Source organism: Nuphar pumila, chromosome 13 (assembly GCF_984573655.1).
Source record: "Nuphar pumila chromosome 13, dmNupPumi1.hap1.1, whole genome shotgun sequence".
Lineage (NCBI taxonomy): Eukaryota > Viridiplantae > Streptophyta > Magnoliopsida > Nymphaeales > Nymphaeaceae > Nuphar > Nuphar pumila.
In genome coordinates this window covers 7,289,285-7,313,075 of record NC_143261.1, presented here as the reverse complement: position 1 = coordinate 7,313,075, position 23,791 = coordinate 7,289,285, and the positions used below count along the sequence as shown (strand labels likewise).

The 23,791-nt window shown below is 35.8% G+C and overlaps 1 protein-coding gene across 1 annotated transcript; it reads left to right on the top strand.

The window, feature by feature from the left end:
• Window positions 1–11,418: 11,418 nt before the first annotated feature.
• On the top strand, window positions 11,419–23,146 carry LOC149817645 (UDP-galactose/UDP-glucose transporter 4-like). Its single transcript, XM_089985479.1, has 8 exons — window positions 11,419–11,544; window positions 11,691–11,719; window positions 11,807–12,008; window positions 12,141–12,383; window positions 12,488–12,589; window positions 13,707–13,814; window positions 14,159–14,394; window positions 22,813–23,146. Exons 1-8 carry the CDS (start codon window positions 11,419–11,421, stop codon window positions 23,144–23,146), a joined length of 1,380 nt encoding a protein of 459 aa, XP_089841605.1.
• The last annotated feature ends 645 nt before the right edge of the window (window positions 23,147–23,791 follow it).

The following is a 23,791-nucleotide window of genomic DNA, read 5'->3' as shown; positions in this document are numbered from 1 at the left end:
GTAAATTGAACCTCGAAGCATGTGTATGCCTATTTGATAAATCAAATTGATCATATTTCTTAATTCAAAACATATAAATCCAAGCAGTATATCAAACATGTAATTCCAAGTCTTTACTTAGCCATTTTCTTCTCCACTTTCTTGAAGTTTCTTTTCAATTGAATCTTTGTGAACTGCCTCTACCGAATGTCTATGTGAAATCTTATTGCTCTCTAAAAATCCAAGTTATGGTTTTCAATCATGATAGCTGCATTTTTTGGTCAATTTTCCTGTATGTTATGACATCATCCAATTGAGGATGAGTTTGAGCATTATGTTTTCAATTGATCAAGTGGTTCCGTATTTTTTAACCATAAAGAGTATAGAAGAAACATTAATCATAACTATATATTGTATTAATATATGCTAAAAAAATCCTACTTCACTGGTAATTACAAAAGAAGCTAACCATAATTTGACAAAAAATGGCGTGACTGTTTTCTTCTAAGAACTATTTAGGAAAGATCTTTCACAATTTCAGTGTGCCTACGCCATAATAGAGCTTCTAGTACCCCAAGAAAGTTTTTGAAGCTAAGATTCTCTAATATGCCACTTATGTCAAACTGTCGTCTCCTTGTGATATTTTTGGGCAAAATGGGCATTTACCATAGTAGAGACAAGCACCAGTATTACGGGAATATAGACGTTTATCATGAGTATTGTTGCCTTTTGAGTTTAGTTGTTGGTGAGGCAAGATTTTTTTTTTTGAATGAATTGAGGAGGTCTGACTTTTCTTTCTAGATTTTTTTTTTTTTCTGTTTCTCTTTTTATCATATCCCAATCCTTCCCTAGAATTTGTTTTCGTGATTGTAAGAGGAATCAAAGTTCTTTGGTTTTCTATCCCTAGTCCTTTGAAGGGTATATATCCCATTTTAAGGATCATGGGTCATCCTTTTTTATATTTGGCGAATTTTGGATATTTCTTACATTGTCTGAATTGTGCATCATCAATTCCTTCAGATGATTTGGAAAATTTAAGCTTCTTAGAGTAATAATCCGCTGATACTCTAGATGTCTTGGCGATATTGGTTTCAATAGTTGACATATACCCAAGAAAAATCTTAGTATCTCAATATCCTATGTAATCACATATATTTGAACAATAATAACCTATGTAAAGAAATACTTATAGATCGATGTTGGTTGTTGAATGTGCCATGAGATAATATTTTTAAACTGCTTTGATGCCACCTGTAATGCTATGAGATTTTCAACCCATGAAAATTTAAATTTTTTGAAAATATTTAAGATCATCAACAAGATCATTTTCAAACAAGGGTTCAAAACCTCAGACGGGTTACATTACACTCAAAATGATTATACTGAATTCAAAAGAGAATAATATGACACAATTAAAATACTTTCATTCCAAAGGAGGGTGTATCATTTAAATTATTACAAAATCAATACAATGTCATGTACCTAAATTCAGTGTCCGAAAAAGAAAAATGATGGGCTTGTCGACAACATAGCAGCATCCTGCATTCGCTCCGTAGCTATATCGTATTTATTCATCTGCAATCATCTTCCGATAAAATGGGTCAGACTTGTGAAAGCCTAATAGGGTTCTATACCAATTCTAAGTAAAAACATAATATTTAACATTTATATCATGTGTTTTAGATTATATATTTTAGAAATTCAATAGATATGCAAAAAAAACTATGATTTTGCACTTGGAGTTATCGGTCATGCTCAGGACTCGTACGAACTAAGATTTCAATGAAATCTCTTATGTTTTCTTAAATTTTTGATGTGAATGCCACTGTATGTCAAAAATATTCATAAGTTACTCTCTTGCCCTTACTTCAAATTATATTTGATCTATACTCAATTATAATTTAGAATGAATCTAATTAAAAATATGAAATCTAGATCCTTAAATAATTTAGTAGTTCTTTTGATAATCAGTTTTATCCATATAATATTAATTATTTGAGATCAAATAACTTTAATAGATACCAGAATATTACTGATAAACAACCAATGCTAATTTACTGCATAAATTAAATTTTTTTGAGTATTACAAGTACGAAGCCCACAACCAATCTCACAGTTATAATGTTGATCTTGAGAAGCAATTATGCACTTGTGAAGAGTGGTAGGTTTGTGAGATTTTGTGTGAACACGTGATCATATGCATTTAGTATGAGGGTAAACTATTAAAAGATTACTGCAACAAGTTCTTAATAGTTAAACTGTATTAACTTGCATATAATGCATATATATTCCTTTCGCACAGATAATGTTCTACACAATATGCCATCTACTCTTATTCATGTCTATCTACCAAAAGTGGGTCGTAGAGCAGGGTGCCCTAAGGTGAAGAAATAGAGAATATAACACGAGGTTGTTGTGTTGTACAAGTGCAGTATATGTGGTGAGGTTGACCACAACAGATGAAAGCACAAATAACAATATGTTTGAGTACTTATGTTTTGCAAAATGTGTATTTGTCAAGAGTTGTTTAATGAATTACTTATTTGTATTTATTTAGTATTTTAATGAATTGTTCTAATATTTTATGTCTTCTATGTATATCCTAGGTAGTTCACAATATATGCACATAAAGGAAAATATTATACTATAAAAGGAACTAAACCCTCACCTCTACTCCCAAACGAGAACCCATTTGTGGTGCCTAAGGTATAATGAATGTCATGAGTCATGTGTATATGCAACCAATGGTACTGACATGTATGCATTTATAATAAATTTCTGTCGGTAATGAGAACATGTTAATATAATAGAAAAATATGCGCAACTGACAGAAGAGTTGAAAAAGCATGAATTTTTTGAAGATATTATGTTGGCAAGTGACGTAAGTGTTAGGTTTGCAAGTTTATTTGTTTGTTTTTTTATTACGTTTGTATATAGGCTCATTTGAATATAACATGAATGTATTATATATTTTGACTATATAGCATCTAGCAAGATTCATACAAATACTCAAAAAGTCTCACAACCAGGACATGACAATAGTAGCAGAACTGCCAAAAACCATTTACCTTTTCCTATATTTTTAGTGAGTCTCAAAAGCAATATTTCTATTATTATTTTATTGAGTAATAAAAACTAATTGGTAAACATTAATTATTCACAATAAATGGTTGAAACTAAAGTGTTAAAAGATGGGTCTTGTTCCTTCTTAGAGACCAGTGAATTGTCATATCCTTTCTTTGAATCTAACAAGGTATCTATTAGACAATTTTGCATACTTACATTCACATATACAAAACTTAAATTTTCACAAGCACAATAGCCTTAAACTCAATTTATGTTGCAGATCTTAATTCCTATCAATAGGGGCATCCAACACCGGGTCATTTGAAAAATAAAAATGGATGCGAGAGAGTTGAGGCTATATAATTCCCCAAGATCCATAACTAATGCAGATATGAACATCATACGTCTAGTATAATAACATTACTTATTCAATAATGCTTTTATTTTTTTCTCGTACTCGGTAGGTTTAATATTGTGTGCATTTTTTTTAAAAAAGTGGCTTGGATACAACTGTTATACTGATTAGATGGCCTATTTCATGGAGGGCATTCTTCAACAAGAAAATGATTAACTAATTTTCATATGTTTGTTAATAAATATTCTTTATTTGGTATATGATTGTTACATGTATGATTACAGTATATTTATTCTATGGTACATGCAGTATTTTAACAAAAATACATAATTATTTAAATTCATGCAAGTACATACTTATGTATTGTTTTGTTATATTTTTGAGATGTAAGTTATAGCTAGTCGTTTGCTAATAACCCTTTTTCAAAATAAAGTAACAAACTATAGGGACCGTATAATCAAATTCTATAAATACATAAGGAAAAAATAACTTCAGAGGGTGCTCAGAAGATGGCTGAGGAGGAGGTAGAGAACAAAAAATGACCACAACCAAAAACAAAAAGTCCAAAGGCCAAACAAAAGTTGAAGAAGGAGTTGACATCGAATGAGGAGGTGACAGATGGCGAGATTTAGAAAGTTTAGTTGTGGTGCATTCAAGGGAGTCTAAATTGATTACATTGTGAAGCATTGGATGTAAATTTGACAGATTTAATGATGTTTTATACATTTTGGTTGTTTTTCAGTTTCAATTGGATGTTCTTTCAATCTTAGATATTCTTTATGCTTTTAAAATTTAGATTTTCTTTAAATTTTTTATATTGTATTTATAATTTTTGGATGTTTAACTTCACAGGTTGGATGTTCTGTAATAAGTAAGAAATTCACATATTTAGGAATAAATTTATATATTTAGATAGCAATTTACAAATATTGGTGTATATTTGCAAAACCAAAATTCGCAAATAGGTAACGAGTTTTGCAAATATGCACATCATTTCTGCAGTTTATTGTTGTGAAAGTCCCAAATGTCCTTATCTTCCACAAAACATGGTGTACATTCACAAATGTTGGTCATTGTTAACAAAACTTGGTTGTGAAGTTCTCCATCCTCACAAATAGGTCATCAATTTTATAAATATGCATATATTTTTTGCATTTTATTATTGTAGTAGTCCTAAATGTCCTTATCTTTCATAAATAGTATTGTGCATTCATAAATAATAGTCATTTTTTTACAAAATTTGGTTATAGAGTTTTCCAACCCCATAAATAGGTCACCAGTTTGCAAATATATAACATTCAACATATACACAATTCACCTATAACATTCAAATTTATATGTTCAGGAATTCACCTATAACAATCAAATTTATTTGTTGTAACATTTAACAGATACATAATTCACTTGTAACATTCAAATTTACATGTTATTTAAAAATTCACTTGTAACATCCAAAATTATATGTTATAACATTCAACAGATACACAATTCACCTGTATCATTCAAATTTATATGTTATAACATTCAAATTTACATGTTCAAAAATTCACCAGTAATATTCAAATTTATATGTTGTAACATTCAATAAATACACAATTCAGTTATAACTTCAAGTTGTAACATTCTTATAAGTATTGAAATTTATAAATATACATTCAAGTTGTAACATTCATAAAAATAGAAATTCAATTACAACCAAAGTAACAAAGGTATTCAAATGTAAACTTATTATTGTTAAGTTATTAAACATAAAATCAATTACAACTTCATTTATAATTATTTATAAAATATGGTTTACTTCATTAATGATTTACAAAACAATAAAAAATAGAAGTCATTGTTGTGGATGCATCAAGCGTGCTCGTAGCTCCTCGATGACTTTATCCATATTAGAGATAAGGTCAGCTTGAGTTCAGATAATGGACTCATTTGCTTGAAGCAGCTCTTTCAACATGCAGTTTTTAGCCAGGGCAAGAGTCAACTCTGCATTTGTCCATCTTTATGGAGGGACTTCTTGCAAACTACAAGTTGTCAACAACTACATTCTCATCTTTGCAGGCAGGTACCATGGATGACAAGACGATGTCTTCGTCGCCTTCACGCCAATCTTCATGTTTGAATATGAACATCATGAGATAATTTTTCATTGTGACTGAGATGGTTATGCTAACTGTGTTAGGGCGATAGGGTGATTGCTGAAAAAACTCAATCGGTTAGACCACTCAGTTGGCCATTTGATGCTTGATTTTATTCAATTGTGAGACCAAATATCCCTTCTCATAATATCCTTTGTTTACACAACCATATCTTGATTTTCTTTCTCCTCCTCTACATCTTTATAGGGGCACCACATTACCTACAAACCAAAGTTTTAATCATGGTTAACCTTATATTGCATTATTTACAGACATCTAAGAAATCATCTCAAGAATACTTACATGTGCTCTGGTGATCTCGTGCAATGATGCAACACAATGGGCCCTTTTCGTGTGAGGACCCAATGCCCTTCGATCATTCTTCTCCTCTTCGTTGCATGATCGATTTCATATTGCAACACATGGAAATTCTGTGAGATAGTGACATCTCAGAGGCATTTTAATGGATATGTTATCTCATATCCAAACATGCGAGGATTAATATGGATTAATATATAGTATAATGCATCAACAATATTAAATAATGTTTGAGTATAAATCAAAAGTTTAGATATAATAAAGGAATAAATACTTTCAATAATACCAACATGCTGAAAATGTTTCTTCTTTCATGTCTTACGTTACTCAATCATGCATATAGGTGTGCAAGTAAGGTTGTTTCGTATGTGTATTCATTGACTAGATCCAGTTCTTGCAATAGTTGAATATGTGAGTTGTGGATTGAATTTTTACCAGTGTCAATGAATACACATGTACAAAAGAAGTACAACAATAATGTTTCCATTACCTTGTCCACCTTATGATCGCCATTCCCTCCAACACATAGTAGCTTCGCTTTTATTCTCCTTGCCTTGCTGGATCATAGTGCTTCCTCGACCATGATAACTTGAGACTTTCACCTTCGAACAATCCCCATTTGCTTGTAGATAAACACCATAAATGTGCTTGAAATATTTTCTTTGATATACACCCACTGGCTCTTCATGGCATTTAAATCTTGTGATTCGTCGTGTCATGTCCTTCAACGTGATGGTCATCTCAATATCTCTGAATTGGAATGTGTTGGTAGAGAATTCTAGAACTGCACAACAACCTCTATGCGGCTATGATAGATGTTTCATAGAGTGATCTCCAACAATTTTAAAAAATATATCAAATTAAGTCAATCTTTCGCTTACTTCGTTAGTATTAGGAACTACTCGTGTACTTGAAACTAGTAGAACCGATGCATGTGGCTTATTGGATCTTTTGAATCATATCATTGTGGGTCCTGCAACCATAATTAATTAATGAATTGCAATACTCAACATAGTTATCTTGCAAACATGCTTCACATACACATATATAGTATTTTAAATAATGAAATACAAAAATGAAACTAGTTGTCCTAAAAACATGCTTCATACACACATATATGACAATTTAATTAATGTTTGATTGTAAAATTTATAATGATTACAAACATGTATTTATAAAATAACAAATGAACAAAGTACCTATCCATGAGCACCAAATTTTATTCTCCACTGTGACCTCTTCTACAAAATATGCACTTTCTCTTCCAAGGGTTGATCTACTGGGACATCAACCTCTGACTCTTTCGGATCCTTGTTTGATCTCTTCAAATGATCTCTCTTAGGATCGTCTTGTGCACTCTTCAGCCCAACCTCAACATCCCCCTAAGTATCCTCCCATGCACTCTCCATCATCGCTTCAACCTTTGGATGAGCATATGATCCATCCAAAGGACCCTCACTCTCCTCCACTTCCTGAGGACCTTTGATATCGATTTTCACCTCAGTATCTCTGACTTCTCTATTATCCACTTGCTGAAGTATATCCTCTACCCTTATACAGGATTCTTCCCCTCTATTCTCTATACTCTCCCTCTTTATCTCGCCATTGCCACTACAAGCAACCATATTTTCAGCTTCTTCTAGTCGGTGATTAAGGTTAGAAACAACCTCAGAGTAAGCCAAGGACTCAAACTTTTTGACCATTGAGTCTCCTTAGATAATTCTGAGATGGGAGACATGAGTGTGACCATAAACTTGTCAACATTTTGTGCATATTCAACCTTAGATTTGGGTCATGTTGAAAGTGTTAGTTGTGAAGTTGAGCATATATTTTTGGGTTTCAACCTTCTGAAGTTGCATTTTTTGTGATAAATATCTGACACCTAGGCTTTTGACCACAGGAGCAGGCTCTCTTTTTACCCATGTCAAGCTTACTCCATACTTCAAAGTAGGAATTATCACCCAATGTGTAAATTTTCTTTGGTTTTTTCTGTTGTGTTTCAACACTAGCAAACAATGTTAGTGTAGCCCCCTTTGAGACAATATTCTTAATCACTATATTGTAATAAATAAATTTAGAATTTTTTATAATAACAAAATAGGAAATATAGATAAACAGGCGAGCAATAGAGATATGACATAGGCTATTGAAAAAGCATTGCAAAAAAAATTTGTCTATTGACAATACAAAAACTTAAATCGTTAAGAAAACAAAAAAAAATAGTGTTTCTTAATCATATTTATAATACAAGATATGCAATAAATAAACAACCAAATTGGAGGATAGAGGCATACGAATTGTTATAAAAATAAATGATTTAGAATCATTAGTTAGACAAACGAACACACATAAATAATTTAAACAAAGAAAATGAAATAGGATATTTAACATGTAAAATTAACTTGAAAACTATGCAATTCTTTCACAAAATAACTAACTCATCCCATTGTTTCAAAAAAATAATTGATTCAAGTCATTGTTTAAAAAATAATAATTGGTTCAACCATTAAAGTTGTCCTTCCCAAAAAAACTCACCGTCAATGATTCTGAAAAACTTGACGATGAAGTGCTGACGATGAATTGCAGGAAATAGATGGCAAAATTTTTTGCTGGGATGAAGCACGTTGAGGACCACCATTTGGTGACTACAAAAAATACTAGTTTATACGAAAATAGCCCTGGGTGCGAACAATTAGTTTTTAAACAATCGATGGATCCTATTTAATGCTCGTACACCAATTCACAAACAAGAATAAAATTCACAATGTATTCATCCCCAATATTTACAATGTTTCAATAAATCCACAAATCAGTCAGTAGTTTCACATATATAGAGCACATTTGCAATGACAAATGCAAAAGTCATTGCAATTTTTACAACCATAAATTCAATTTGTCCAAGGATATTTACCGGCATGATTCATGAAAGTCATATATTATTTGTGATGGTCATTTTGGAGTGCAAACTTCATTGAAATTCATAACATATTATATGTGTATATCATCACACATTTATGAACTCCTAGAGGATCAGTTTGTCTAGGGATGTTTGCATGGTATCTCGCAAATATCATACTATATATATGAATCTAGTGTGGTATTTGCAAAATTATGTAGGTTTCAGTTACAGGAGGTTCTCAAATTTGGTTATGTGAACTTCTTGAGGTACACAAAAAAATTATGCAAATCTACATTTTAGTCAGAGTTTGCGATACCTGGAGAGTGTACCGATTTATTGAGTGAACCTCAGAAGGTTCGCTCGTGTGAAAGGTAAAAACATTCTAAAAAAATTGTCAATTTGCGAATTTGGAAATGGGATAGATTTTTTAAAATTGTGGGGCATTTTGAAAAACATATCATATTTGCCATACAATACGGTCATTTTTCGTTTTAAATTTATCGTAACTTTGCCATAATAAACTCACTGAAACTCAAGTTTTCATCAATTGCAACAAATCAATTTAACTCAATGCAATCACAAACTTATGTTCTTTTTTGTTTCTTCCAGCTTTTATAGTTTTTCTTTATTTTAGTTTTTTTCTTTTCTTCTTGTTTTTATAGTTTTTTTTTCTTTATTATAGTTGCAATAGATTCAATTTAACAAGATTTGTGGGCAAAATTATGTTTTTTTTTTTTGAGTTGATGCGGCTTGATTCCGGATCCAGGTCCTACTCAGAAAACATGGTAGGACTCCATATCTGGATATGAATTGACCCTTTCTAACAGTGGATCCACAGGAAACGGGTCAAGTGTATTGGGCTTCCTGTGAAGTACATAAAACGACAGGGTTTGGACCCGGTTCTCAAACTATTTATTTAACCGATGTGACCCATTTTCCAAACACAACTTTTTTCTTTAAATGACAAGAAACCCTCACTGAGAATCGGGCCACTTAATAGGCCCACACCTCTGCAAGGTAAACCCTGAGTGCCGTCTGTCCACAACCACCTTGCTTGGCATGCACTGAAGGTCGAAAGTCTGAAGACAACAAAACCTGTCCTTATGAACCGTATCTGCCCAAATCGCCTTGTCATAATCAGATAAAGGTCTGACCCACTAGCATATATCCCTAGATCCGTGTGGGTTGGATCGGTTGACAGGAACAGATTCCACTCAGTTTAGGTACAGCCTGATCTGAACCATGGAGAATTTGCAGGCCATATCTGCTAATTAACCCAATTACACCAAAAAGGAAACTCACCCAATTAAACTCGGTCTCCGAGAACCGCAGATCCAAAATCCATGCCTATAAACAAGGCCTTAGACTTCGGGTTCTTCCTTTAACAATAAATTACCTCCTTTGACCCATTACCCCTGTAATTTGGACTTGACTTCGGGTCCTTTGCATAAAATTTACTAAAAGTTATTTTTCTTTCAGAGTAACGTAATATATGGAATTGAAGTCACCCGCATTACATAATAGATTCAGTACTTAGCAAAGTTCTCTACCCAGTGGCAAGATGCCACATGTCTCATCCTTGGATGGTGATCATCTAGCGCGAGAACCAATGCCGGCAAATTAGGTGCAAGCACATTGCATACTTAGGATGCCACGCAACTGATCTGTTGGAGTGCCATAGCTGACATGCCGTTGATGCATGGCAACCACGTGTAGCAATGTGGGGGGTGTGATTGCCCCTCATCTGCATTTGGACCCAATGGGACAGGAGGTCAGGTGCAATGTGATTGCACACTTTTAATGTACTGCTACACCCTATCACTCATCAGTTTTGAGACACAACGTACGGATGGTAGTGCATCGGGAAATGGAGCCCCGCTCCGCCATGCCTTATTTAGACTTGGGATGTATGCTACATCCCACTCTACTCCATCACCGTCCTCAATCTCCGTCCTGCCCCGTCCCCAATTCTTCTTTAAAGATGCCAGTGGATTAAGGGGAAATGGGGCTCCACTTCGCGTCGCCCCTTTAGACTAGGGATAGAAGACATGAAATGGGGATGGAGGTTAAAATCAAAACGAGTGCAGGGATGAAGGGTAGGATTTTGAAACGAGACGAGAGTGGATACCTTGTCCCTCTTTCCGGTACACTGCCATCCCTAACACAACTTGTAAGCCATGGGGCCCAATAGTACATGGCATCATTTGAAATACATTCAATTCTAACTGGATGGCTAGGAATTGGATGGCTAGGATTGGATGTATAATGAAACTCATCATATTTTAAATGATGGGATTCATGTTCGATGATTTGGTGCAGCAGCATACTTAAAAGTATACAATCACATTGTACCTTATCTCAATTTACCCAAGCGTTGGTCTTTCTTAAGGAGTTGAACACCATGTTTGGGATGGTAGACCCTAGGATGCATGTGAGCTGAGTACCTTGTAAAGTGTACTAAGCCTAAGTTCTCTCTCTCCATATTTTCTTTTAAGTTCCAGCTAGCTTCTCCTTGACACTAAATTCCTCATCATCCTCCTCTTTTTACCACTTCCCCTCTGTAGAATGCTTCAGAGCGCTTTGTCTTCCTCTCCGTCTCCCACCATCTAATTTTTTTCCTTCACATTAGGAGATTCTAGAAGGGAAGATCCGAGAGAAGAGTCAAGATGAAGAACACGGAGCAAGTTAAGTCTCTCTTTTGCGTCTCGCTCACGACGAGGCCCAAGTGGCAGCAGCTCATCTTCTGCACCTCCGGCATCTTCTTCGGCTACCTCGTCGACGGAATCTGTGAGGTAATGGAGAGACCCCTCGTGTTTTCCACTCCCTCTGCTTCTCCACTTCTTTGTTGAATTGCATGAAACGAGATTTTGATGTTGTTTTCCTTTAGTGGTATGGTATACTCTGCTGCCCTACTGATTCTTCTTCTACCTTCTTCCAGGAATATGTATACCATCGTTTACACCTCAGGTTAGAGCATCGATCTATCATACTGAACCTGCGGATGTTTTTTTTTATTTGACGTGGATTATCTCATATCTCTGATCCCGTTTGCAGCTTCGGATGGTACTTCACATCGATGCAAGGTTTTGTTTATGTGTTCCTGATATACCTCCAAGGGTTCCGCATAAAACAAATGGTAAATCCATGGAAGACCTATGTAAAGCTTTCTGCAGTTCTCATGGGATCGATTGTATTAGCTAGAGGATCCCTTACTTATCTCAAGTACCCTGCTGTGTTAATGTTTAAGTCGACCAAGGTGATGAATCCTCACTAAATCTAGTTAATAATGTTTCTGTTTATAATTAAACTGGTAGTCATGTTATTGGATTATGACCCAATACTTTTTCTTTTTTTCTTTTAATTAACTTTTTCTCTGCAATGAAAATAGGTGCTGCCTGTGATGCTAATGGGAGCGTTTATGCCAGGATTGAGAAGGAAGTACTCTTTTCATGAATATGTATCGGCTGTGCTGCTTGTTGTTGGCCTGATATTTTTCACACTAGCAGATGCAAATACTTCACCGAACTTTAGTATGATTGGTGTTATAATGGTTTGTGGTTCTCTGGTCATGGACTCTTTCTTGGGGAATTTGCAGGAAGCCATCTTCACTGTCAATCCGGAGACGTCACAAGTATGATCCTTTCTGTAATTCCATTATGAACTTTTGTTAACTTTTCCTTTTTTTCCTTCTACGTGATTGAGAGGAAATGTGAATCATGGCTGGTATTATCACAGATGGAAATGCTCTTCTGTTCAACAGTGGTTGGCTTTCCCTTCTTGTTGGCTCCGATGGTCCTAACAGGAGAGTTGTTCCAAGCATGGAATTCGTGCGGGCAGGTTCTCTCTCTCTCACACACACAGTTGTGCCAAAGACTGCCGGCGTCATCCATCTCGGATGCAGAGGGATCCATAGATCTATTAGCTGATCCCTTATGTACTCCAGCCAATCACATGATAGCATTCCATGGGGCCCACAGCAACATAAATACAAAACGCAAACCCACCATAGTTTTAGATCAAATGATATTGAAAATCACCAATTGTTTTGTACCAGATGTCCGATCCGTCAAAATTCTTCTGAATGGAGGATTTGGCGTCCGGCCCTTAATCCACTAGGATGGGTGACGGATATATACTGAAAATGGTGATTTTCAATATTACTTGATCCTATATTCCTCAAAATGTGAATTGAGACTAGGTGCAATGTGATTGCACATTTTAAGTGTGTTGTTACACCTGATCACCCCCACAGCTGATAGGTTGTAATTGAGATCAGGTGCAATGTGATTGCACACTTTAATTGTGCTGCTGCACTTGATCATCCACTATCTGCTTTTGGGCCTGATTAAAGGTGATCAGATACAGCAGCACACAAAAAGTGTACAATCACATTGCACATGATCCTCCCTCTCAAAATGCTGTCATGTGATTGCCCTTGATCAGTTACTTTGTTTACCAATATTTGTACGCATAATTCAAAAACGTTATATACAAGTACCTTAAATTGTTAGGCGATTATTGACTATAACCGATTTTATTTTATCATTAAATTTTAAGACTTCGGTGCCACTTCCAAGGTCAAGGATATTCTTTAGCAGTACTCATCAGCTGGCAATCTCTCAAGCAATAGTTTAAAATTTTCTCTAGACGTTGACCTTCTCTTTCTTTTGCGTGATGTGTCCAAGATAAAGAGAAACCACCTTCGTTAACAACGTTGAACATCTTTGCATGGCTTGTAGTCGTAAAACAGTATATAAATGTTTGCTTCTATTGCGCGGTTACCCTACTTTTCCTACTTCCTCTGATATGAGTCTCTCTCTCTCTCTCTCTCTCTCTCTCTCTCTCTATATATATATATATATATATATATATATATATATATATATATATATATATATATAATGCATGTGCCCTCATTCTTGGTTTTCATGTTTTCTGTGGTTCCTGATTGCAGCAACCACGCGTATATGGCGTGCTCGTGTTGGAAGCCATGGCCACCTTCGTCGGCCAAGTCTCGGTCTTATCCCTCGTCGCCATTTTTGGTGCTGCTACTACAGCCATGGTGGGTATCTTTCCAAAACCCAATCAAGATTTTTTTTTCTTTCTTAGCTACTTTTTTTTTCTCATAGTGAGCATTGAGATCTATGAATCCTTTTATCCAGAAAATGTGGAAAAAGTAGAAACTTGTATCGTTCACCAAACTAAAATGCAGAATTGTTGCGAGCTTAACTAATTGTCGTAATGCAATTTTCCAACGTATCCTCATAGAGAGTGCATCTGTTTGTCAGTGAATAAAACTGGGGTTGGTTGGGATACCGTAAATTTCCAAGTTATCCCAGTTTAATTTCTGGATAAGTGGGTGCATATTACATTTTTGACAAACCTTCTGTTTGGCCTATTTGACAGATCACGACAGCTAGGAAGGCAGTGACCCTCCTTCTCTCTTATCTCATCTTCACCAAGCCGCTCACCGAGCAGCATGCAACCGGGCTGCTTCTGATTGGCATGGGGATTATACTCAAGTTATTGCCAGATTCCGTGCTCACCTTGCCGATGATGAAGAGGCCTAAGCCGGCAGCAAGACGAAAGCCGCCGGCAGAGAAGGAGGAGGTCGAGGAAGGAGAAGACGAGGAGAGCAGAAGGTTGATCTCGACGGTTTGATATGGTGCATCTGTATCCCATGTATGGCTTCCCTCTTCAGCACCCAGAGGTAAAGAAGAGAAAAGCACTAAAGGGATGGGTATAAGCAAGTTCTACTCTGGGTACTGTAGAGAAGCTCAGAAGAGGAGGGAAAAATATGCAAAAATCGTGTACTGTAATTATGACCAAAGGATGAAGGGGGAAGAACTTAATTAATTCAAACTATTTTCTCCGTAAAATACGGAACACAGAAAATTCGAAGCAAGTTATATGTTCTCCCCCCCCCCCCCCCCGAACAGGGCAGTTAGCTACATTTCATGTTCGGGGAGCCCAAAGAGCACCACGTATGTAAGCATGTGTGTCTCGTATCCCCATGTTTGTCAGCATTAATTAGCGTTGGAGTTTGATGCGATTGCAAAGACTTAAGTACCCTCTCCTCCATTGGTGTAAAAAAAAATGGAGATTCTAGTAAAGGAGTGGTTGTAAAGACTTAAGTGTCCCAAAGATGATTATTTAAGACCCAGTCTCTGCACGGCCATGAACATCAACCCTCTCTCTCTCTTCTCTTTCTGCTTTTGTGCACATCCAGCAGAAGATCCTACATTGCTCCATCAAACATCGACTGACCTGCATATTGACTGTTGTGGAGCCTGATTCAGAGTTTTTACCCTTACAGGAGGAGGGTTTGGGGGCTCCTCTCAGCGTGGGTAGCATCATTCAACTAAATGAGTTGTGGATCCTGATTCAGAGTTTTTATCCTTACAAGAGAGAGGTCTGGGGGCTCCTCTCAACGTGGGTAGCATCATTCAACTTGAAGAGTTGTGGAGCCTGATTCAGAGTTTTTACCCTTACAGAAGGGGGTCTGAGGGCTCCTCTCAACGTAGGTAGCATCATTCAACTTGATTAGTCGTGGAACCTGATTCAGAGTATTTGCCCTTACAGGAGGGGGGTTTGGGGGTTCCTCCCAGTGTGGGTAGCATAGTTTTTGCCCTTATAAGAGGGGGGTTTGGGGGTTCTTCCCAGCATGGGTAGCATCATTCAATTTGATGAGATGTGGAGCCTGATTCGGAGTTTTTTCCCTTACAGGAGGGGGGTATGGGGGTTCTTCCCAGCATGGGTAGCATAATTCAACTTGATGCACTGCAGGATTATCCGAGAAAGGAATCCCTCCTGGAGAAGGCCATGAACATCAACCCTCTCTCTCTCCCTTCTCTTTCTACTTCTATGCACATCTAGCAGACAATCCTACATTGCTCCATCAAGCATCGACTGACCTGCACACTGACTGTAGCATGGTTCAACTTGATGAGTTGTGGATCCTGATTCAGAGATTTTGCCCTTACATGAGGAAGGTTTGGGGGCTTCTCCCGGCGCAATAAAGTGTTTTGTTTAATCATGGTGCCCATGTTTCCTTCGGTTGTTTCTTGCTAAAGGTTTTTGTAACACCCTTTCTCACGATTTTTCTATTTTTTTCTGGTTTGAAGATGATGACTTCTGAAAGTTACCGTTCAATTTCAGGAAAAGAACCTGTTACAGAACCTGAAATTCTGTAACCAGTTCCGGTTTTTAACAGATTTGAAATATCAAATGAGTTTATAAAGTTATAAAAATTTCCAAATATAAACTAGCCAAGTAAAGAAAGAAAACCCTTTTTACAGATTTGAAAAATGATCTCCCGTTGGGGAAATATGACTCTTGCAAAATGAACAAAAAACCTGAGTAACTCAAACGATATAGAGTGTGACAGGGATAAAGAAAATTAAACAAAATAAACATATATGATGCATGATTTTGTGAAAACATTTGAAAGATCATTTTTAGATAGATGGGAGTCTTAAACAACCGAAGTTTAGCTTAAAATGAATTCATGTGAAAGTTTGTGAAAGCATGTGAAAGCATTTGAAAGATCATATAGCGTTTTGTAGTGTTAATCGCTATAGCCATCACGCGTAAATCGTTATTTGAATCAAGACCAACTTGTCGGGGGCGTATCTCCCTAACCGGAGATCGGATTTCAAATCCGTAAAAAGCGAAGTCTTTCTTATTGAGTCTAGTTTATTCTTGTAAATTTTCAGCAATTTTTATGGTCATTTCATACCTATTTTTGGTCAAAAACCAAGACCCTATCACACTCTATATCGTTTGAGTTACTAATGTTTTTAGTTCATTTTGCAAGAGTCATATCTCCCCAACAGAAGATCATTTTTCAAATCTGTAAAAAGCGTTTTTTTGCTTTATTTGTTTAGTTTATATCTGGAAATTTTTATAACTTTATATATTTATTTGATATTTTAAATATATAAAAAACTGGAACTATTTTGTTTAATCATGGTTAAATAAGATTAATCTATAACCAGTCCTGAATTTTAACAAATTTAAAATATCAAATATGTATAAACAGTTATAAATTTTAACAAGTTGGTCCTAATTCGGGTAGCGATTTACAACGATTTGCTTACTGAATAACACTATAAATCGCTATAGCGATTTGCAGAAGACACTACAAATCGCTATAGTGAGATTCAAAAACACTATAAATCGCTATAGCGATTTGCGGAAGATCAACTTGTCACCCTGTTGTAATGACAGGGTTGTGGTGTTTGACCCAAAATTTGGTATCGCCAACTTAGGATTTAATCACCTTTTATTAGAATGGTGCTTGTGCCATTCGTGTTTCACTATAGTGTTATTGAAAATAAAAATAAAAATACAACATATTGATTATGAAAATTGAAAAATTAAACTACATGCTCATTCATTCTAATCTAAGCATAAAGTAAACTTCTCATTAATTGATTTATTACAATATTTGAATTGATACAACAATTGAAAAAGAAATAACAAAAATAGAAAATCCTGCAAAATGAGCAAACTTGTTAGAAATAAGTGTAGGCCTTTATGGATTTTTTCTCAATTATTGAAAAATTGAAGAATACATCCAAAATTAGCCTTTCATACCTCAGAGATAAAGAAAATTAAACAAAATAAACATATATGATGCATGATTTTGTGAAAGCATTTGAAAGATCATTTTTAGATAGATGGGAGTCTTAAACAACCGAAGTTTAGCTTAAAATGAATTCATGGATTCACAGCTCAGCAAGGAAGCACTCCTTTTTTACAAAATATCAAAATCATTTCTGAAACTAGAGTTATAATCAAAACATCAGAGCATTAATTTCAGAAACAGAAAATTGGATTTTAACATACAGGTTTCAGTAAACTGGATGTTCCAAAGGCTAAACAGACCCGATTTCTCCCAAATTTGGAGAAGTTGCTTAACTTAATCAAGAAACCAACCCAATTTACAAAATTGAAAAATCGATTTTGGTTTGAAAATGGCGACTTCGAGAAGTCAATGTTTTCAAACAGGAAATGAACATGTTACAGAATTTAAAATTTTGTAACCAGTATCGGTTTTTAACAGGTTTGAAGTATCAAATGAGCATAAAAAGTTATGAAAATTTTCAGATTTAAACTAGACACATATAGAAAGAAACTTTTTTTATGGATTTGAAAAATGATGTTCCGTAAGGGAGATATGACTCTTACAAAATGAACTAAAAACGGTGTCATTCAAATAAGGCAAACTGATAGAGGTCTGATTTTTTATCAAAATGGGGTATCAAATGACTATAAAAATTGCTAAAAATTTACAAGAATAAACTAGACTTCATAACAAAGACACCATTTTTTACGGATTTGAAATCCGATCTTTGGTTAGGGAGATATGGCCCTGACAAGTTGGTCCTAATTTGGGTAGCGATATACAGCGATTTGTATCACAAATTGCTATAGTGTTTAGCGGAAAACACTACAAATCGCTATAGCGAGGTTCAACAACACTATAAATCGCTGTGGGTCTCGTTAGAGACCCAAAAACATTATAAATTGTAGTTAAAAGACCGGATAACACTATAAATCGTTGTAGGGGTCGTTGGAGACCCGAAAATACTATAAATCGTTGTAGGGGTCGTTGGAGACCCGAAAATACTATAAATCGTAGTTAAAAGACCGAACAACACTATAAATTATTGTAGGGGTCGTTGGAGACCCGAAAATACTACAAATCGTTGTTAAAAGACCGAACAACAATATAAATCATTGTAGGGGTCATTGGAGACCCGAAAACACTACAAATCGTAGTAGAGACACATTAGAGACCCAAAAAAATTATAATAACGATTTGCTGAAGAATATTGTCAATCAAATAGAGATTTGTTGGAGGGCTACAACAGTCATGATATGGGGGCCAAAATCAGAACATTTACAAAATCTGGATACAGGGCTCTGGTATTAAATCAAAACAAAATAGCAATTGATTATGAAAAATTCTGAAAATTTACAGAAATGAACTAGACACATAAGAAAAGAGAACCCGTTTTACGAAATTGAAAAATGATCTCTCATTAGGGAAATAAAATTCTGACAAAATGGATCAAAATCTGAGCCGTTAAAATGACACAGGGTGACAGGGTTGTGATTTTTGACCCAAAACTGGTATGAAAACACCATAGAAATCAATGAAATTTGGTATGGACAAACTAGATTCAATTTAGAAAACAACCTTTTTTACAAATTGGAAAGATCATCCTTGGTTAGGGAGAAATCACTCCCGCAAGTTGGTCCGGATTCTGCTAAAATCCTGACGGTGCAAAATAACAGGTTCTGAACCTCGATTTTTAAAGTGGGTCAAATAAAGTCAAAATGATCTGATTTTTGGTGGAGAGCATGAAGACATATGCATGAAGTTGCAGTAAAAAATTCAGATTGAAATGAGCTTTGATTACATATAAATCAATGGATTTAAAATACACTAGAATTAAAAGTACAATCTAAAAAATAACTGAAAATGATAAGAGCCAACTGCACATTGAAAAAGAAATAACAGGTTCCAATGAATCTGAGAAACATCTTTGTATTCTCCTATACATATCAACTCTTCAAGTTGAACGATGCTACAGTCAGTGTGCAGGTCAGTCGGTGTTTGATGGAGAAATATAGGATCGTTTGTTGGATGTGCACAGAAGTAGAGAGAGAAGGGAGAGAGAGTGAGAGAGTTGATGTTCATGGCCTTCTTCAGGGAGAACTCTTTGCCTCTCTTGATTTCTTCTCTAGAGAGAGAGAGAGAGGGTTTTACAGTGTTTTACGGAGAAAGAAGAAGAAGACTTTGAAGAGTCAACATCATCCTCGCTTTCTAGATGGAGGACATGTTTGTCCTTTTTTTGAACGGAGAAAGAAAAAGAAGACTTTGAAGAGTCAACATCATCCTCGACTTTCTGGATGGAGGACATGTTTGTCCTTTTTTTGAACTGTTTGTTTTTTCTTTTTTGAATGAAGGGCATTTTTGTCATTTTCTCAAACCATCACTTTATGAGAAGAATAGCAAGAAAGGGTACTTAAGTCTTTGCAACAACACCAGAGTCCGATGCAAAGTTATGTCAACATACACGGGAATACGAGCCCCATGTGCTTGTATATGTGGTGCTCATTCAAAGCCCCGAACACAGACGTGGGATTCAGTGAATCATCGGGGGGGGGGGGAACATACACCACCCTCCCCAGAAAATTGCTAAATGCGCAGCGATCTTCTTTGTTTTCTGTGGCCCGAATACTTTGTAAAGTATTTGTGCCCGTTCACTGGATCTGCTCTAAAGTACTAGATCCTCGCTTGGAGCTTACATATGATAAACAATGAGTGGATAATCCAGTTAATGGTGATTTGGTATCATCACCAATGGAGCGGAGCCAGAAATCTAAACTAGGATGGGCACAAACCCATAGAAAAAAAATTAATTACTAATAAACTATACAAATAATATGTTTTAAAAAATATAAATAGTTATTTTATAAAATCAAATGTCTACATTGGAAAAATAATTGGATGCCATAAAAGTATAGCTATATGAAAGACTAAAGCAAATTACATAAACAAAATATCTTAACATCCTACTAAAAATCAAGTATAAAATGGTGATAACTGCTAATTGAAAAGAAAAAAATAGAAAACCCTTTAGGCCTGAATTGTTGGGCCACTGATTTAGTTGTATAGGCCGACACTATACTCAAGTGAATCATTCTATATCGGCCAAAAAATAATATAAAAATATTACATGTCAATATAAATAATAATAATAAATTAGTATTTTCTATTTATTATAAGATAGTTTATTCATGGGTGAAGAGTATCCATTTTTTGCCGATACAAGACCAATATGCATCGATACTTATAACATTGTTTAAATCCCTAATTAGACATTCATGTCATTTAAACAATGTAAATCAAAAACCCTAAATCCTAACAAAATTCTTTTTGATAAAAAAAATGCTAATATTCTAATCAAAATCAAGCATTCATTATTCATGAATTCATGCCTAATAGTAACCAAAAAAATATATAAAATCTTAACTAAACATTTATGCTCTTTTAAAAGAACCATATCAAAATCACAAATCCTAACAAATATCATTCATAAATATCTTAATTGAAAAAAAAAACCTAAAATTCTAATTAAAATTAAGCATGCATTCATAGAACTGTGTTTGATGTTGATTGAAACAACTAAAAAATACCTAGAAAGTATAATCAAATACTCAAGAAATTTGAAAAATCAAAATAAAAAATTGTTATTTTGATGTATCAGGCAAAGAAGATAACATTCAATTTGTAAACAAATTAGGATTATAACATATAGGATCAAAATCAGAACACTCCAGTGACAACAAAAGTCCTATTTGCTCTGTGCCAATTACACACAAGGCAAAGATAAAAACTTTTAATTTTTTGCAAATGTATATTCTTCATCATCTAAATGCACAATCCACTCAATGTGAGCCTGATACTTTATCAGCCAAATCTCAAAAGAAGAGAATCAACAAGCAAAGCCTCCATAAAGGCACAAATGAGATAGTGTTCATTCTTTGATCTTAGATATGAACTAACTCAATGAAAAATGAGAAATGAAAGATTATGGTAACCCCAACCGACTAAAACTAAAAAAATGAAAAAGTGAAACAAGTACATCTCTACACGTCTAATTCAAGCAATCAATAAATAATGACCAACCTTCATTCTCTATACGAGCTATCAAAACCAACAAAACCTACATTTTACAAAATAATATCACAATCGGATCTATGAAAAGGAAAAGAACCATCAGCACAACTACAAAGAAGATCATGAGGGTAAAATTTTCATTGCATTATTTATGGTTTTCTTAAGTTTCTAAAATTTTTCAATTTATTATAATAACTGATTCTGCAAATATTTCTAGGACTGAAAATCAGGTTATATTCAACAAATCCGACAGCCCAAAAAAATTCAATGGGCAACAACCATGTTGGCATTGAACACATTTAGGACCAAGTCCTCAACAAAGACGAGAACAGATGTTGGCGAGCTTGACAGACACTGAAACCTGACTTAATGGCAATAAGCTTCTTCCTTTGTAGGCACCGAGGGACGAAAAACCCATAAGAAGGGGTGGGGAGGGGGACCTGTTGGGTGGGAGTAGAAACCCTGGTAGAAGAAGGGTTGGGGCCTGTGAGGTCTCGGGGAGGGACGAAGGGCAAGGGAGGGCAGGAGAGAGAGAGGGGGGGTAGGGTATCGGGGGAGCCCAAAGGGTCGGGGCCATCGAGCACGAGCGGTGCCTACCTTGACCCGGGGCACTGCCCACCCGCACTCCGGGTCAGGGTGGGCTTGTGCCCAGCCTCCGCACAACGTGGCTTCGCCCCTGATCACCATCCATAACGTTCATCATCTTCGTTCACTATGGAAAACGGTAGAGTCCACCATGGCATAATGGTGATTTCCTCATCAGCCCGCTTGATTTGCATGACAAATGGTGACTATGAGATATCACTGATGAATGGTGATTTGGCATATCACCTTATCTATTTTCCAGACCAACCATCTAAAATTTTAAAGAGAGAGAGTGTGTGAGGACATCTTCTTAAAGTTGGTTATTGTTTCAGTAAAAAAAATGCAAAATCATTCAACATCAAAATAAAAAAATTGGTTATAAAAGTAATCTTTTCATATTTGTTGACATTCTTCAGAATGCCTATAAGCGCTTCTTTTCCTAGCTAGTGGTGACCATGGTTTGTCACCTGACATAGAACAACCACGATTCAAAACCCATGAAAAAAGCCTTTTGCCAATAGGTCAAATCCTATGAATTGTCTACTATGAATATCCAATCAATGTAAATATCGTTGTCAAAATCTATAACCCCATTCAAGATCTAATCAGATATAGTAGTCAGATTTCATATAAGGTTTTCAAACCCCAAACTTGAACTTAAAAAAAAATCCAGTTAGATGAATCAGCTTTAAACGAAAACTTGGAGAAAGCACGCTCTGCTAGGGTTTCGCCCTAGGTTGTTCCTCGTACATCCCTATGTTTCCACCTTTGCTGTCAGCCGCAGTCCTGCTGCTTCTCGGCACCAGCTGCTGTGCTGGGTGTCGCTCCGTCCTTGGATGACGTCCAGGCCTCCATCTGACACCATCCAAGATCTTCTTCCTCCTTCTGCATCTCCTTCTCACGTGCAGACTTCTTCTGTTAGCTTCTTGGTTCGGTCCAAGGTGACGGGTGATGTTAAGATCCTATCGTCGGCTTTGGTTTCGCCCAAGATGAAGGGCGATACCCTCAGCCGTAGGAGCCCTGCGATTGATCGAGCAATTCATCTCTCCATCTCCGCTTTACGCCAGGCTCTTATCATCGTTACGTGCTTCTCAATCTGGGACTGTTACTGATCAGGGGGTTATCTCCTTGGTGGGTTCTTCCTCCTCGCTACAGACGATAACCAAGATGAAAGTTATTGTTGCGGGCGAGCAGGAGAGCTCCTCTCTTGATGTCTGTATGCCTTCCAAGCAAGATCTGACCAAGCTTACTGACGCTCTTGCTAAGATAAGTAACTCGATTCTCTTGTTGGATTAGATGGATGGTGCGAATCATGTAGTCTTATCTGTTTCTTCTGATGTTAACAATTTCGTACCTATAAATCAGCAGAACGTGGATTCGATTCACAACCCATCCAAGTTGATTAATGGCGAGTTGCTGCCTGTGCATGATCCATCCAAGATTACAGATGGTTCGATGCATCAAGAATCCAGTTCTTCTCATACTTTTGTTGTGAATTTTTCCTGTCATGCCTCCTCCATCCAAGATGATGGATGGTTCTAGGAAGGTTGTTCTTATTCGTCCTCTTGAATCACCTAAATCTGATATTGGAAAGGGTATCCCAAACAACGTTTCTACCTTACCTAAGTCTGGTCGTTCTTGGACCCAGATTGTAGAATGCAATTGGATTGATCTGAATAAAAAATCCTCTTTGGTTTTTCGTATTCCTCAAGGATTATATACATTAATCATATGAAATCATATGAATTTTCTTTGGT